The following is an 18,617-nucleotide window of genomic DNA, read 5'->3' on the forward strand; positions in this document are numbered from 1 at the left end:
TTGATGGCAAGGTGAGATTTGGCGGAAGGTGGAAGGGTGTTACTGGGGTTTCGAAAAAGGGTAAGGCTAGGGAGACCAACATTTTAAACCAAAATTGCAAACCAAATGATGTATCGCCAATATGAAACAAGAATGTTAATCAACGCTTAAGTAATAATCCAATCATCAACAACCACATCATTTGGTTTAAAAAATTTGGTATCCCTAACATTATCCTTTCGAAAAATATTCAAGGGTAAATTAGATAGAATGGTTTGATTCCTAATAGCTCATTTATCTCAGAGTCCAATTACCTCCTTTATCTCAGTAATTGAATTCCTGCTAAATCAGGAATCCGACTACTGATTTCGGGTGGGGTTCACTTATATATCATTCCCATAGTGTTAGTAAATATTGGAATGGCTTGGAATGTGTGCAATTCCATTTCCTCCGTTTTCATTCTGGTGGGGTTCTACCGTCCTCTCCTTCTCCTTCCTTCGCCTACCTTTTCTCAGTCACCATCTTCCCTATGCCTTACGAGAACACCGTTCACACTGCTCTCCCTGTTTTGATTATTGGTAAACACTGATCTTTTTTTTTCTTTTTTTTTTTTTTGTCATGGAATTTTATTTCTTTTTTTGTGGCTCTATATGTTGTTTCTTTCATTCTTCATTGTTGCAAACTTCTGTTTTGTTTGTTTGATCCATAATCGTTTTGAGTATTGTAATTTTGTTGAGTCCATATTTTTAATAAGCTTCTTAAGCTCCACCATTGCAAGTAACTATTGCTACTGTTATTTTTAAACTAGCCGACTATTGAATGTTAGTTAGAAGTCCAGTATTGTTGTAGACTGAATTTAAACGTCCTCAATTGCTTTAGTTTGTTTTTCTTTGAAAACCAAATTATTCTCACCTCCAATTTGCTTGCACTTGCAGAAAAACAACAATAGAGGAAGAAGGATAAGAGGACGACAGAAGAATAAAGGTGAAGTTTAACGTTTGCTAGGTTTTAGGGTTTTTCCTTTTTTTATTTATTTATTTTTTTTAATTGAATGAAAATTCATATCATTTTAAATGGTGTGGTTGTCTACCTAAGATAACATCTAATGGTACAATTGGATGATAAGAATAACATTTTTAATTTAATTTGTTAATAGAATACACGTGTTAAGTAATAAGTGAAAAAAGTTAAAAGGTCAAGGCAAATAAAGAAGATAATTAGCAGAGATATATATATATATATATATACATATACATATATATATATATATATATTTTTTTTTAGAGTGTCCTCCCTATATATATATTAATAATTAATTAATTAAGTTGGATGTCGATGTCTTGGTCTAGAAGGATTTTTAGTTTTCGCATTTTGATTGCCCAATATACTTGGCGTTCTAGAGGGAGATATGGAAAATCATGAATTGACAATAAGAGCACTATGATATGCATGCAATACAACATGATTTACATGAGAAGTTTGACTTTCTTTACCCTTAAATAATTGTTGTTTGAACTATTCTCGAATGCATTTTTTCGTGTTAAAAAATGGTTTAACAGCATACTTGAACGTAACAATTTTTTGTTCTCGTTACATGTAAGTTCGAATGTAACATCCCACGTTGTCTAGGGGAGTGATCCTTAAATGTATATTCCCATCTTTACCTAGTACGAAGCTTTTTGGGAGCTTACTAGCTTCGGGTTCCGTAGAAACTCCGAAGTTAAGCGAGAATGGGGCTTGAGCAATCCCATGATGGGTGACCCACTGAGAAATTGCTCGTGAGTTCCCAAAAACAAAACCGTGAGAGAATGGTAAGCCCAAAGCGGACAATATTGTGCTACGGTGGTGGAGTGGGCCCGGGAAGTAATCCGCCCCTGGCCGAGATGTGACATCGAATATTACTCAATAAAAGACAATGCTTTTTGAACAAAAACAAAAAGTTTCTCTTTTAAGTCAGCTTACTAAAATATTGATATGTGAATCTCTCAAATTCTTATTTATGTCTCACAAAGACATTTCACCTTTCTCTTAGCCACCATTGAACGATTCACCGGCGACAAGAATCAAACTCATGACTTGTCGTGTGGAATGCATACATTTTCCAATCACTAGACCATCCCGTGATGATTTTGTTCATCTGTTTTCATAGGATTCTTAATTAAATATTATAAAGATCACATTTATTTATGTTAATGTGTTTATTTTGGTGTGTTTTACAATTCACTCTTGAACACAAAAATAAGTGATACAAAATGCATGTTAGTTGTCGCGTGGAATGCATACATTTTCCAACCACTAGACCATCCCGTGATGATTTTGTTCATATGTTTTCATAGGATTCTTAATTAAATATTATAAATATCACATTTATTTATGTTAATGTGTTTATTTTGGTGTGTTTTACAATTCACTCTTGAACACAAAAATAAGTGATACAAAATGCATGTTAGAGGAAGATATTTTGCAGAATGTAAGTCAAATTTATGTGGGCAGCGAAATTAGTTAGACATATTAATACAAACGCGACAACAAATGTCCAAGTGGCCATTTTTCTAATCACATTCCGCATCGTACACTAACGACAAGACATCTTGGTAGTTGGATATCTTGTTGTCCACCAGATGTTCTAATCAATGAAGCTTACCTTAAAACTGAGAGTAAGGATGCCCATTTAATGATGACGAATTTTAGGTTTATATTTAACTTAACACGTTTTGGGTTCGATTTTTTGTCCTGATTAATCACAGAATGATGAGCCAAGAAGGTTAAAATGTCTTTATAAGTTTTTACGGCTCAGTAGACTATCTTAACAAAACCAATTTGTCAATTTGCGTCGGTTCTAGGAGGAAAGCGGCAATGACGGCCGGCAGAGGCGATAAAAACCGGTACAAAATTATGGTAAAAAACCCAAAACCGTTGACGAATTAGCCCAAGCCCAAAATATCATGGGCCTAGTTAGGCCCAAACACCTCTCAAGATTATTCATTTTTGACACAGTTGACTTAAAATCGGAAATCCATAATCTAATCCAACGGCTAGAATTCGAGGAGGCACAATCTGCCATCCAGAAGCCGCCAGGTTGGCATGAAAAACGATCTCCCGTCCGGAGATCTCAAGCCGCGTCAAAATTGCACCTCCCACCAAACAACAAATTCTCTGCACTCTTCCTCCTTCCGGTCAACGGAGATCTCTCGCCGGTGCTCGGATTGACTGGCCTTCGATCCGCCTCACTTCTTATATGTGAAGGTTATTAGCGATCCCTACTCGTGTATTCGATCAGATTATATTGTGGATTTATTGTTGTTTTTTGTTCGTTCGGATTGTTTGAATGGATGAATAAAATTTCAATTTTTTTGTTGAAATCGGTGAATTTGGCATATGAAATTGTGATTTACGAGATCTTGGGGGTGTTTGAATCGTTTAGTTTGAAACTCGAATTGTGGTGAATAAATCTATTAACTTTCATATGATCAGGAATCGCAAGAGAATTGATTCAAATTTCATAGAAACTTGTCATGATGGCGAATTTTTCCTACCTTTTAAAGCTAAATTGAGGTTTAGATTTCTGGGTTTTCAGAGATTTTCCATTTCTTGTTGTTTGATTGGAATTTTAATTACTAATTATCAATGGAGTATCTTCTATTTTTTTTTTTTTTGAAGTGCGGGTTTAATTCGGTGCAATTGGGGCTTGCCTGAAATGGTGATGTTTTTGTGTTGTAGACCTGTGGTGTAAGGAAATTTTGATGTTTTAGTGGCTGGTTTTGATACGAATGAACTAATTCGTTTAGGGTTGTCCAGGGATGGTAAATGGGTTCGGGGAATCAATGAGCAGGTCGTCCCAAGGGCCTTCATTCTCCGGCAGCAACAATAACGGTGACGCTGGTGATTTCGAATGCAATATTTGCTTTGAATTGGCCCAAGACCCAATTGTGACCCTATGCGGCCATCTCTTCTGCTGGCCTTGCCTTTACAAGTGGCTCCACATTCACTCCCACTCTCAGGAATGCCCTGTTTGCAAAGCCCTTGTAAAGGAGGAGAATTTGGTTCCTTTATACGGTAGGGGAAAGACGTCAACTGACCCAAGATCAAAGTCCATTCCTGGCATTAGTATCCCAAACCGTCCAGCAGGACAAAGACCCGAAACAGCTCCTCCACCAGAACACAACCATTTTCCTCTCCGTGGATTTGGGTTCATGGGAGGGATGGGAGGTTTGGGCGGGTTTGCACCAGTTGCAACCACAAGGTTTGGGAATTTCACATTTTCTGCAGCTATTGGTGGCTTTATCCCTTCTCTGTTCAATTTTCCGCTGAATGGGTTTCCTGATCCCGCCATTTACGGTGAAAGTGCTGGATTTCCTCATGGGTTCTCAAATGCATTTCATGGCGGCCATATACATAGACATCACCTCCGCAGGGGAACAGGTCAGGGACAGCAAGATTATAGACTGAAGATGTTGTGTATGATTGTTATATTTTCAGTAATTCTTGCTCTCGCTTGGCAGTAGGTTGAATGCCAGTCTCAAGTCGCTGAGTTGCTAACTCGGTATTAGGGTGTAATCAACCTCTTGCATTGTATATCTGCTAGTTCATCTTTTTTGTTCTCATCAGGTTAAATGTTCATATGCTACTGTTGTCTGTAATGTTGTCGATTTTGTCTAGTTGTCACAGAATGGTGGTTCTGTTTCCAGATTCTCTCCCTACAACTTATTGCTTGTTTAAGTACTGGATTATTAGTAATTAGTGAACTTTACATTGCAATGAATGACAGAACTTTGTATTTTTCGACAGAATGCTAGTTCCTAATGTGTTAGTTCATTACCGGATAATTCGATGTATGCCATCCTTGCGTAGTGTTTTTGTGTTCTGAGCATTTCCCTTGAGGTGTAATGGATCTGATTCCCATCGAATGCTTAGCGTATTCTATACATTCGGTATGAAATTTCACATGAATACGAAATACATAGCAGGTTGGCATCCATCAACTGTTGTCTAGTGATGCATTGTTTGTTTGCAACAAAAATCGTCAACTGGTTGTCCAGTCGAGATTTTGACGATTTTCGTTTGTCTTCTAAGTGATTCGATCGACGAATTTAGCAGACATGTATCCATCCACTGGTCCCTTTTTCTAGCTTTTGTCTGCAATCTTGTAGTTTATAGTGAAGGAGGAGAATGCGATTTGATCAAACGCCGTAAGAATCTGAAAACCAAGTTGGGGAGAGGTTTTGTCTTCCTAAAATGGACATGGGCCTGGTCTGGTCTGTACGGACATTCTTCTATATGCCGGATGTATTTATCTACAAGGTTTTAAGTTCCAAGTTTATAGTGTTTTATCCCAGTAGCAGGAAGTAATTATATTTTTGCACTTTGATACGGGTTTGATTTTCACCGTGTTTCTTTTTCCTTAACAACTAATAATTTAACCCACTAATGTTTCGTTCGCCAAAAAAAAATTCCAAGTTTGACTTCTGAGTCTTTGAACGTGGCCGTATGCTGGTGCGCTCGAAACTCGATTTGTATGTATATTTGGAGGATTTGATTGTATGTACACGGCAGCACCGACATATTATGTACTCTTTCTTTTAATGTTCGTGGGCTACTTGGTATAATTTAGGGTCTCATTACTATGCTCGAGTTTTTGTTTTTATACATTGAAATTTTATACCAAGAATTTAACGGCAATAAATGTTGATATGTAATATACATCGGAACATAATGTGGTTCATTTAGTGACACGTACATGTCCTTTAATTTAATCTCATTAATAAAAATTTAAACGTTAAAAGATAAATTAAGTCAAAATGATGTGTGTTATTCAACGAGATAGGTCATAGAGATGCCATAACGAGATGAGACAACTTTCGAGCATGCACTTATATATATATGATTGACAATTAATGATGATTTTATACAAATCAATCATAAATGTATTTGAATTCTCTCCCCTCTCCTCCTTCTCCTATTTGAACGTTCAAAATTAAGCCACGTTATCATCTTATTTTATCTTGTTTGTAGAGAGAAAGAAGAAGAGGAAACTGAGAAGGAGGGGAAATATGTGAGAAAATCCAACTCCATTTGTAAGATATCTACCTGTCTACCTAGGGGCGCACGTTGAATTAGAAATTTCAATCCAACATGAATCGTTCTGAGTTTGAACATTTTCAATTCCGAAAATTTTCAAAAAATTTGAATAACAATTGGAATGTACATATCTCAAACTTAATATTATAGAAAAACCATGCATATTTTTATTTTTTGTATTTATTAGTATATTTAAATATGCTTTATATCGTATTTAAACCTAATATTTATGCAATAATTATTTAAATGCATGCAAGTCCCAAATTCCTAGTCTCTAGAGAAGCATGTGCGCTCATGGATGAACTTTTATTTAAGTTTCCTACCGCACATGTTTTGGGTTGTCAGTGTGTGACCACTGAAAACTGTTCAATGTACACATTTATATCAAATATCACTACCTGTTATTGGCATTCCGAAATAATCAGTTGTACTTATAATATTTCATTTTTATTTTCATTGTAAAACAATAGGAACGTAGAATGATTATATATCTTGGAGTGTTAACGACAAATTGTTTTGTTAAAATGTCAGAGTGATTGACAAACAATTTGTGTTAGTGATCACATCGATGTTGTTCTTTAACTTGCATTTTAACACTTACACAACACGATGAGCGTGGTCCGTAGAAGTTTAACAACAAAAAACCTCAGTTATCATTAGAAGTGGAACTGCTCAATATAATTTAAAAATAAAAATAAAATAAAAAAAGAAAATTTGTGATATGAATTTATGAAATTTAAGATATGGATAGGAGTTCTTGATGACAGTATTTATGGATAATCTTAATTTGTTTCAAATTGTACAAGCATGCATGTATGACATAAATGACTGAAAGTGCTTTTGGTGAGTTGATTTTGGATTTCAAAAGTACTTTAAGTGTTTTTTTTTTTAGGAAGAAGTATCAGATATGTACTTCTTTCGTAAAGCACTTAAGTGCTTTTTCAGAATCCATTTAAACTTTTAGTAAGGATTGGTTTCAAATACATTTTCATAAAAAATGCATTGAGTCATTTTAAAACTACTTCAACACAAACCTATATAAAAGATGATGCTTTCCATTTCTGTAGACTTTTGTATACATTAGTGACGGTGATGTTCATTTATGCAGTTACTGGTCCCTGACGAAGTGCTTTAATTATGTGCTTTTTAAGCACGGATTTTAAACGCGTCTTTTAATTATTGCTCACAAGTGCAAAAAAAAAAGGTTGGATTATAGCATGATTAGGTGATAAGAAGAAGAAAAGAAAGGAAAAATGATCATTTATTTTAGCTTGTTGAGGGGAATTTACGAGTTAAAATGTACTTAACGACACGTATAATCCACACTAATCCATTCGTTAATTAACGACGTTCAACTAAATTATGATTAAAAAGTGAGGGATCTGCATTTACCACATAATTATTTAGTTTAATACAATCGAGCTTTCCATGTCTCTTTTAGCACATGAATGTGACATAATATTTTCCCCTCCTCTGGAGTATGTTAGTAGAAAACTTGGTCTCGAAGCTTCAAGTTTTTTTCTTCTTCTAGGTTTTTAATTGCTTCTCATTTGAGAGGTATCAGTGGCGGAGTTGGGAAATATTATATGTAGGGGTAGTAAGAATAGTATGTTATGTGTGTAAATTTTTTTTGGACAAAGTAGCATGCAAATTGGTATTTCACTTGGTAGGTCTAAGGTCATTTGTCAAGTCATATTGCACACATGTCGACAGATGCCAACAACTTCTGATCGAGTTTGTTGATTGATATCTGTAGCTTTTGAGTAGGCGTGTCGACATATGTTAATGTATGTCGAGTGAGCCTATCGACATATGCCCATAGAAACACATAAAAAGGCATGAGACTAGCAACTACCCTGCCCAATGCTCATACAGACAATTCGTAGAGCAGTTAGAGGATAGCTTTCAAGGGCATCTCAGATTTTCAAATGGCAACACCTACCTCTTCTATGGAGAATTTCTAGGCTTGGGGGTGGATTCGCCCCTGATAGGTATCAGTAGCTCAAAAATAGTTCTGTCAGACTGCGATACATCAACATTTTGAGAGGTATTAATAACAAGAAAATAAGGGAAAGAAAAACAAAGTAAAATGATGAGAAAATTCATTCTTAAGAAGAAACAAGTGGATTGACAAATCGAACGTATAATCAGATATTTATTCACTGTATTAGTATTTCTTTCATCAAATAATATGTCCTACATGACACAAAAAAAAAAAAAAAAAAAATATATATATATATATATATATATATATATATACAAACAGAAATATATCCCGATTGTTCACAAAAATTTCTCGATTCAATGGAGCATCAACAAACTACTAATATACATTATCTAGGTCTTATATAGCGAGTTCATTTTGGTGTACGGTCTTAGTCGTATAATATAAAAGACAGCCTTACGAAATCCCTAAACCAATTCTAATTCTTTGGTATGGACAAAGAATTACTAGTAGCCACATTCTTATTACAAATTGTTATTATTTTTTCAAAATATAAAAACTTAAATATACACTTGAATTTCCTTACCTAATAAGACATAATTAATAATTTAATTGTCAAATGCATCGAACAAAAGTTTCAAAGACTAGATGATTATTCAAAAAAAAGAAGAAGACTACTAGATGAAAACTTTTTCGAGTCTAATAGTTAAATGTCTTAAGTTGGACGATATAATTAATATTTAATGAATTAAGTGTGATATTAATATAATGATAAACATTGAAACGAGCAGATTAATTATACTTCATGACAATTTGAATTCGAAAGATGTACAACACTTTTGTCGAAATTTTTATTTACAAGTTACAATAGGGTAAAAAATAAACAAAATGAAGAAGATGGGATGTAGGAGGTTCAACTTGAAAGATAGAGATGTATCATCCTATCACATATCTCACTCATTAATGAGAACTCAACAACTCCCTCCTCCCTCTTTCCTTTGAAATATATTCTTTTAATCGAGAAAATTTTCAATGCCGAGAACATGACCTGGTATAATAAGTGTCATAATACAAGTGATTGAAATTTCTTTTTAACATATCCGAACACTTATATTATAACATTTGGTGTACCAAATTGTGTTTTTGGCACACTAAGAAACCTTTTAGTTTAATCCCCCCCCCTCTTTTGAGTCCTTTCCCATGCCCTGCACACAGTTCACCCCATCATCCACCCCTTCATTCCATTTCCAATTTTCCAAATTCCCAAATTCCCAAATTCCATCTCTTTTTTTTGTTTTGTTTTTTTTTAAATTTACAAAAGACCCCACAAAAGCGTGTCCTTTAAAATCCCCCTCCTCATATATTAAACTTAAAATCTACGCCCCATCATCTAAAAAATATTACAGATCTCATTGCATCACACTCCCTCCCTTTTCAAATTATGCCCATGCCACCTCCACTCCTCCTCCTCGCCCTACTTCTCTTCCTCTCCCCCGCCACCGCAACAATTACCGCCACCCAACAGTTTAGAGAAGCACCTCAGTTCTATAACTCCCAAGACTGCCCTTCCATCACCACGCTCCCCGACGTTGACGTGGACCCCGACGAATCAGACGACGGCCACATGATTTGCTCTCCTCAAGCAGTCCACGTGGCAATGACTCTCGACACCGCCTACATCCGCGGCTCCATGGCCGCGATCCTCTCCGTCCTCCAACACTCATCCTGCCCCCAAAACGCAGTCTTCCACTTCGTCGCCTCCGCCGCCGCCAACGCTTCCCTCCTCCGCCAAACAATCTCCACCTCATTTCCCTACCTGAAATTCCGAATCTACGGCTTCGACGACTCCCACATCTCCGGCCTCATCTCCACCTCCATCCGCTCCGCCCTCGACTGCCCCCTCAACTACGCCCGATCCTACCTCGCCGACCTTCTCCCCTTCTGCGTCCGCCGCGTCGTCTACCTCGACTCCGATCTCATCCTCGTGGATGACATCGCCAAGCTTTCTGCCACTCCTCTAGGAGGCGTCGCCGTCCTCGCCGCCCCGGAGTACTGCAACGCCAACTTCACCTCCTACTTCACCTCCGCCTTCTGGTCGAACCCCTCCCTCTCCCTCACCTTCGCCGACCGCCACGCCTGCTACTTCAACACCGGTGTCATGGTCATCGACCTCGACCGGTGGCGCGGCGGAGACTACACGGCGAAGATCGAGGAGTGGATGGAGCTCCAAAAGAGAATGCGTATCTATGAGCTCGGATCCCTCCCTCCGTTTCTTTTGGTGTTCGCAGGGAAAATCGCGCCAGTGGAGCACCAGTGGAACCAGCACGGGCTCGGCGGCGATAACTTCAGGGGGCTTTGTCGTGATCTACATCCGGGCGCAGTGAGTCTTTTGCATTGGAGCGGAAAGGGGAAGCCGTGGGCCCGGCTGGAGGCCAATCGGCCCTGCCCGCTCGATGCTCTCTGGGCTCCTTACGATCTCTTGGAAACGCCTTTTGTGTTGGATTCTTAAGGCGGAAAGAGGTGGCGTCTTGGGGTAGTCGCAGAGTCGCAGCTGAGACTGTGAATTGTGCGTCGTCGTTTTGAGGAACGTGCGAGCTCTCGTGATGATCAGTCTTTTGGGATTTGTTTGTAGATTATACTACCGGTATTATATCTGGAACAGAAAAAAAAAAAAAAAAAAGTACGTAGCTGAAGCTGATGATATCTGATAAATATCTGGGGGAAAAATAAATTAGTCCGGAAAAAAAATGGATTAATGTTTATGAATTTCCCTAATATTGTTTGTTAAAAAAAAAAATCAAGGTAATCTTGATTTCAATGAGTTTGAGATCTAAAATCTTGTTAGTTTGATTTCAATGAGTTGGAACTGATGATAATACAGATATGTCTTTTCTTACTAAATTAATTAGTTGCGTTTGATAATTACGCTTAATTATCAATTGTATTAATCTCACTCTCTTCTTACCATGGATCAAAGCTACCTAGGTACTACTGTACTGGTCCAGTACTAGCCAGATTAATTATCCAAACCTATCAACTGATTTAGAAAGATTGTGTAGCTCCCTATTGACTCACGAGTCACAATCAATGACCTAATGTTTTGCTAGTGTATTATTATTGAACTTTCTAACTACATTAAATACAGTCTTTGAAGTCTTTTCTTATTATTTTGTACCAGTAATTTTAGAGAGATCAATTATTTTGATCGAATTTTGTAAATTATATGATATAATTGTTGATAATTAAATTATTACTTAAATGTTGAATAATATGTTCATTTTTTGTATTAATGACAAATAATATAATTTGTAAATTTAATCTAAAAGAATTAGTCTAGCTAGTATTATTCTATGTAAGCTGAGACATGGATAAGAGGATGACATTTTATACCGTACACTACTTAATTGCTGCAAATTCGCTAACAACTCCTAGCCTCCTACTGCTATCCAATCACTTTTGAACACGTGTTAAAATATGATTATGTAACAGTGAAAGTTGCTGCCGAATTTGCAACAATCAAGTAGTGTTCTTTATCCTCTCATTAACCCTAATACCTATACTCTAGTGTTATCCTCTCATTAACACTAATATGTACACGGTAGGGCCAACTGGAGTATTTTTCTGTGTTTGTGTATTGACAATTCAACAATACCAGCGCAAGTTGGAGTTCTCGTTATTGCAGGAACGACATTAATTAAAAGAAAAATCAATGAAAAATGTTTGAAAATTTTAAATTTTAATGATAAAGGTAAAATAAAGGGTAAATTGACTAATATTAGGATTGACTTTTTAATGTAAAAATGTGATTTTTCGTTAAAGTGAATAATACATGAAGTTTTTCGTTAAAATTTCCATTAATTAAATTGTTAAGTAATATTTCTTATTTTTTAAAGTAAATTACAATTTGATACATATATAAATACTATAAATAAAAAATATTACTCTTATTAGATTTTTTATATCACATATTGTACTCTCTCTCTAATAGAGATATGACAATGTTGGTATGTCCTACTTTTATTAGAGAAAAGAGATGATACATATGTGATATGAAAAATATAATAAATATAATGTTACTCTAAATATAATACCTTAAGGCCTCGTTTGGCAGCTCGGACTGTACTGACTATTTTTGTTGAATAGGATAAATAGCCACTGGATAGTACTGACTAAATTAGTCGGGCGTTTGGTGCAGTATCGGACTAATGATCGTATTATTTATACTGTGTTTGATTTTATACCGGACAGGAGGAATCAAACTTAAAATAAAATTAAACTTAAAAACAATTATAAAAAAAAAAACAGAAACCATCACTTTTGTTCCCAAATCTCTCTGCCGCACCCCTCAAACTCCCTCCCTCTCTCTCTCTTCTTCTTCCCCGACTGCAGAAGAATCCCAAGTAAATTCAAACAACCAGTTGCGGAAGAATCCCAAATTGAAATCATCTCTCCGCCACACCATGTTTCTTTGCAAGACCCAGTTACAGGGGAGGACGGCGAGTAGACGATGAGGAAGGCCACAAGGAGAGGACAACGAGGAAGGTGACGAGGACTAAGAGAGCAGAGATGGCGAGAGAAAGTGACGGCGACAGAAAACGACGGCGAAAGAAAGCGACGAGGAGGACGGCGATGGTGAGAGAAGGTGATAGGGAGGACGACGACACCAAGAGAAGGCGAGAGAGAGAGAGAGAGGGCCGAGTGAAGGTGAGAGAGAGGGGGCCGACTAATAATCCGAGCATTTTGGTTGGTTTTATTAATCCGGTGTATACCGTGTTAAATAAGCAGACCGATTAAATTAATCCGGTGCTTATTTAGTATGAGTGAACGCCAAACACCCGCGTCTGTATAACTAGTCATATCCGATCCTTTATCCAATCTGCCAAACAGGACCTAAGATTCCACATATTAAATTGTAATTGTTTAAAAACATGAACGAATGAATATATAATTCCCACACATACAAAAAGGAAAGATATAAAGAAGAAATGGTTTGATGATAAATCATAGAACCAATTGTTTGATTGCCAAATCTTTTGTACTTAAAATGAGTGTGTTATCTCTGTGACCTAAATCATGAACTATACATGTTTATAAACTTAATTTTTTAAAATTTTATTTTCAAAAACTTAGTATATGTCAAATAATAATTGTGACAATAGAGAAATTACACTCATTTTATGTGCAAAATTTTTGATGTTCATGACTTCAATTATTAAATAAGCTTCAACCCAATAGTAGATATCATACAAAGCCAACCTGTACAATCTTTATTCGAAACCCTTTTTCATTCTAATTAAATTTAAAAAAAATATATACTTTTTCTTTGTTTAAAGTTTAAAAATATGTGATATTTCGTTGAAGATACGAAGTGTCGGTAGGAGCGGGAAAAGGACAAGGAAAGAGGATGGCAAAGTCGTAAAAAAATAATGGAACGCGGCAAATTTTTATGCCAAAAATTAGTACGGCAAGATTAGTACGGCAAGCGAGAAGGGCTCAACCAGGTCGTACGTTTAGGAAAAAATTTTAATTATGACCGAAATACAAGTGGTACATTACGTGTTTTAATAGAAGTGGTGGAAAATTTTATTTTTTAAGTTGTTAAAAAGCACACATATCTCATTATTTGTACAATGATACGTGGTGTATCATTTCGTGTACCGATCACATTAAAAAATCTCGATAAGCCCTGGGGCCGTGGGTCTTACCTACTTTCAGGTTCGGTTTTAGAATTAAGGCCGCCGGCATAAAGCAGTTCGGACACGGAAACAAAACAGAGATCCTCTTCGGATGTTGTTCTTTATTTCCATTTGTACTTTGAAACCGTATTTCTTTTTTAATTTAATAATGTACGCATTTTTTAATTTATATGAATAATTAGGAATATATATAATTTCAATCTTAATTTTGTCAATAAAAAAATTAAGTCTTAATATTCTATAGGTGGTTGTATAATTACCTACAACCAAATATTTCAGGCTGATTTCTTTCATCCAAAGTAACCAATATATAAGATATGAGACATGATTGATAGATACTTTTTAATATGTCCATGATAGATAATTCTTACTTTATCACTATCATCACAACAACCCTCGAATTGAAGAACATTTAGTTTTTTTATAAGAGATTTGTAGTTTAAGTAATTAAATATGTTTATACATGCATTTAAGTCATGTACCAAACGAATAAGTGACTAATTAATACAATGAATAGTTGTCAAACGTACTCCTTCATGAATACGTGTGTCGAAAGTATGAATTTCACGATGAAAAAAAAAAAAGAAGAACAAATCTTTTGTGTTCTTATAAAGAATTGAACTACTTTTCATTATATCAACAATTAATTTTATGGTTTTTGAATTTGTTAAAAGGGAGAGAAGAAAATGACTGAATATTCTCTCAAAAGCAAGTAGCTTTGTGTTTCGGGCCACCACCCCTCTTATGAAACCACTTACACTACTTGAAATGATGTTTGAATAGAAGTCTGTGGTGATGCACGACGGAGGAAGTGGTGATCAATGGCGGGACCTATAACTTTGGCCTGCCACGGCCCCATGAATTTACTACAAGGATGGCTTTGTTCCAAAGAAAGGGATCCTCTCTGGATCCCTTATTCCTAATCCACAAAATCCGGAAATCCGAGCCATTGAAATTTGATTCAACGGCTAAAAACAAAACCTACTTTAAAAGTTATAATAACTTTAGCCGTTGGATCAAATTTCAATGATCCGGATTCCCTGATTTGATAGATTTGAAGAAATGGATCCTCCTCCGGATTCCTTTCCTTGTTCCAAGTCACAATCAATATAAGTGCATGCCAAGCTTTTTCTTTTTATGTGATAACATTCCAAAGCACTTGTTAACTATCACCAATTGACCTAATCCACATATGTACAATCCGCATGAAAGCCTTGAGCTGTTCCAAGGGTTGTTTTTGCTAGGGTTTCAGTGGCTGAGCTGAAACTCCGTTGCCGGTAAACTTACATGTCTTTCTTCACATGGAGGTGTTCCCATATTTGTACGCAGAGAGGTGGGTACTGATGTTAGACGTGGCATATTCTTTTTGCCTGTCAAATTTGGAGGTGCCCCTTAGTCTACGTTTTTTAAGATGACGCATACCGCAGACCAATAAATAACCAAATTAAAAGATGAAACGTCTTTCTTTATTTTTTGAGAGTGGAAAGCTAGCTTGTAACTATTAGCTGTCTTAATTGATGTCAATTGTTTCTGACTATCTTAATTAATCAAGAAAATTAGGGATTGTGATGGCAGGCTCAAATCATCAACGACCCATTTCATGAGGTTATTGGAAACTCCAGTCTCCTAATCGGAGCTCGGTTTTTTTCAATAGTTATGAACGAGATTATGGTAAAGATTAAGCTGCAAAAAGATTCATAAGTTGTTGTTAACTAAGTTGAAGTTACCAAATTTTGAGGAGTCAGTATCAATTTATGCCTAATTGCTCCAAATTCTAATCATATTTTTTAAATGAACCAGAGCCAACCAAGATTGATCTTGTAAAAGATCCGCAACAGAATGAATACATTTATTTTTCAAATGATTCATATAGTCAAGGGTACCCATTCCAAATTTCATTCCAATCAAATGATCCGCATTTGTCAATAAATCCCGTGGTAACAAAAATATATAGTTTTGAGATATATCAAGATTCAGCCTTCGGTTTATATTTATTTCATCAACCAACCTTCTTAATTCACATCTTTGTTCTTAATTCACATCTTTGTTGAAAGAATTCCTTTTTTAATTCTTTACATAAGAATTCAGAAACTACTGGATCTCCACCTTCGCAATAAGCAAATTGTTAATAAAACTCCATCTTTTGACCCAATTTTTTTTCTCCTTATCTTCATACTTAAGTTTATTCTTAAGGATATCACATCGTTTCTTTTCAAAAAGATAAGTACTAAGTTTTCAAAGTCCACATGAAGGCTCAGTTTACAAAGGTCCCATTGTGTCTGCTAAATATAATTCAGGGAAAGTCTAGAAAATGAGAAGATAGGGCAACAAGTCAAATTGATAGAATTACTTTCACATGGAAGTATGGAACTCCCATGTGTGCTGCAATCCCAATAGATATATAATTTCCTACTTACTACTTTGTTGCATTTTGTCCCACATCGGGATTCCGGCAATCAACAGAAGCCGTATGGTGCATAAAAGAAAATTGCGGTTCGCTGTTAAACTCATACCTTTCTCGGCCTTTTGGCTAAGATCAAGTGTAGTATCTGTTCTTATCAGTTTAATATCTGATATGTGGATCATCGATTCACACGATATTAAATTAATTTTTTAAAGGGGAGGGTTCATTACAGTAGCTTGCTGCTGGAGCTCTTGTGCGTTGCCTTTGTGTTACACTATTGCATTGGCTGGCGCACCCTACCAAACCAGTTAAAGGTTTAGCTGTTTAATCGACAACGCTCTTCCAACACTAAGCGAACTAGAATTCACTTTGTTGAATCGCAAAGAAAGCTAATCTAAGAACTTACAATATTTTTTTTACTAAGCGGTGAAAACATAAATTTCAAATTTTTGACGAACAGCAGAGATATCTCATATTTACATGGAACAAACTTCGGTCGGAGGTGTTTCCTAGGGTATTTCATGCCTTTGGTTAGGAGTTTGTGCACGACTGCTGATCCGGGCAACGCCCACTCAAGGCTGAGATCGCGGATGGCGTCGTGGGACCAAAACACATGAAGTCTAGTCTTCGTGAGGGTGGTCGCGCTATAGAATTTCTCCTCTTTGAATCGCTCAATCTTCCATCATCGGTGCTGTGACTGATGACAGATTTCACCTCCATTAGAACAATCGAGTCAAATAGATAATATGCAAAGTAAGTTGGATTTTGTGTGCATGCACTTGTAATGTCATAGAACATAACAGAAGAAGAACAAAGCACAAACAATGCTGAAAATTTATCGTCTGCAATCTGCAGAATGAATTCATGACAACTTGGCAGTGTTTCAGAGCCCTCCAAATTGTCCATCAATTGTGAGAATTTCAAGCTAACTAATCCGTTAAGAGTTGGAAGGCTTCGTGAAATTGATGGAACGGAAACAAAGGAGAATGCATTGTGCGTTTGCGAGCTTTCGTCCCACATCGAACAGTGTCATAAACAAGGGAAAGCTCCGTGCCGTATAAAAACGAAAACGAGACTCTCGTTCAAGTTATACCTTTCTCGGCCTTTTGGCTAAGATCAAGTATAGTATCTGTTCTTATCAGTTTAATATCTGATACGTGAACTAATGGCTTACACGATATTAAATTAATTTCTTTAAGGGAAGAGTTCACTACAATAGCTTGCTATTTGAACTTTCAGGCGTCGCTTTTGCGTTGCACTACAGCATTGGCCTGGCGCACCCTCCAAATAGTTAAATTGTTTTCTGATGATACAGTCTACGAAGCAAAAACTCGGAATGTTTTACTAGTAATACAGGAATCTCTCGTATTTGCAGGAAACAAAATGAGGCTGCTTACCATGTGGCACCTTGGTCGCAAGCTCCGTATCATTCTATGAGAACAATCTTCGGATACGACAACGACTGGTGAATTACCAATTCTTCAATCAACGTATCCTTCTTCTTTTAGTTTTATATCAAGTAATCCAATTTCTAGCCTACATTTCATTGGAGCTCGAAAACTTTGTGAAATTGGTGGAACACGATGGTTGATTAATTCCTATACATATCTTTTAGAAGTGGAGGAACGAAGAAAGAATGCGTAATATCTTTGCGTGCTTTCATCCCTCATCGAGAGTAATCTAAAACAAGGTTATTGCAAGCCGTACAAAATGGAAGACGAGTTTATCTTCCCATAAAATTAACATCTAATACGTGAGCTAATGATTCAGTAGATATTAAACAATTTTTTTATTTTTTATTTTTTTAAGGCGAGGCTCCCGTTCGTCTTCTTTGCGTTGCATGACTACAATGGCATGGAACACCCAATAATTCTGGTTCAAACTTCTGCTATGAAACTATCTCAAACGCAGGAAGAAGGGGAGAATATTGAAACATTAGAGGGAAAAAAAATCCCCAACAGAAAAGGAAAAGTTACTGTATTAATTGATCTAAGTACATTGTCTTGATTTTCATGTTGCGAGGCAGATCGTGACAATGTGTCATACAAAACGACTTCGTTCAAGAGATTTTCATTTTGTTTTGGTTCACTTTTTATGCAATCCACTACTAGCCAAAAAAAAAAGAAAGAAAAGGTTAATCCTCCTAGTCATTTAATTGCCATACGACATAAAAAGCTGCAACTTATGGTGGTAATTATCAAGGGGCGGGAAGGGATCACCTGGCCCTCCGAATTCTGGTGAATTTTTTGGGTGATCTGAGTGCTGCTTTTTTGAAGGTTAGAATTGCTCTTTGTAATGCCTTCCAACTGCTTGATAAAATATTTCAAAGAGAAGTAGCTCTTTTTATTTATTATTATTTTTACATATTACCTGGCCAAATGATAGCTCTTTTTATTCATTATTATTTTTACATATTACCTGGCCAAAACATCGTTTGGGCCAAATTACTTTATAATAAAAAAAAGTAGACAAGCATCAACTTAAAATAAATAAATAAATAAATAAATAAATAAAA

General features: G+C 36.2%; 2 protein-coding genes and 2 non-coding genes across 5 annotated transcripts; all 4 read left to right on the forward strand.

Moving 5' to 3' along the window:
• Nucleotides 1-3,051: 3,051 nt before the first annotated feature.
• On the forward strand, nucleotides 3,052-4,737 carry LOC137717820 (uncharacterized). 2 transcript variants are annotated; one of them, XM_068457307.1, is made up of 2 exons: nucleotides 3,052-3,225; nucleotides 3,768-4,737. In XM_068457307.1, the coding sequence occupies exon 2, from the start codon at nucleotides 3,780-3,782 to the stop codon at nucleotides 4,482-4,484; it is 705 nt and encodes a 234-aa protein (XP_068313408.1). In that variant the 5' UTR covers nucleotides 3,052-3,225; nucleotides 3,768-3,779; the 3' UTR covers nucleotides 4,485-4,737. The 2 variants fall into 2 exon arrangements, with proteins under 2 accessions (XP_068313408.1, XP_068313407.1); XM_068457306.1 differs by having other exon boundaries at nucleotides 3,057-3,225; nucleotides 3,778-4,698.
• Nucleotides 4,738-9,191: 4,454 nt separating this feature from the next.
• On the forward strand, nucleotides 9,192-10,886 carry LOC137718281 (probable galacturonosyltransferase-like 1). The gene has a single exon (XM_068457802.1). The coding sequence runs from the start codon at nucleotides 9,444-9,446 to the stop codon at nucleotides 10,509-10,511; it is 1,068 nt and encodes a 355-aa protein (XP_068313903.1). The 5' UTR covers nucleotides 9,192-9,443; the 3' UTR covers nucleotides 10,512-10,886.
• A 5,321-nt stretch (nucleotides 10,887-16,207) lies between these two features.
• LOC137718879 (U2 spliceosomal RNA) lies at nucleotides 16,208-16,402 on the forward strand. The gene has a single exon (XR_011065962.1). It is a non-coding gene; the product is annotated as a U2 spliceosomal RNA (small nuclear RNA).
• A 789-nt stretch (nucleotides 16,403-17,191) lies between these two features.
• LOC137718881 (U2 spliceosomal RNA) lies at nucleotides 17,192-17,387 on the forward strand. Its single transcript, XR_011065964.1, has one exon. It is a non-coding gene; the product is annotated as a U2 spliceosomal RNA (small nuclear RNA).
• The last annotated feature ends 1,230 nt before the right edge of the window (nucleotides 17,388-18,617 follow it).

Source organism: Pyrus communis, chromosome 15 (genome assembly GCF_963583255.1).
Source record: "Pyrus communis chromosome 15, drPyrComm1.1, whole genome shotgun sequence".
Lineage (NCBI taxonomy): Eukaryota > Viridiplantae > Streptophyta > Magnoliopsida > Rosales > Rosaceae > Pyrus > Pyrus communis.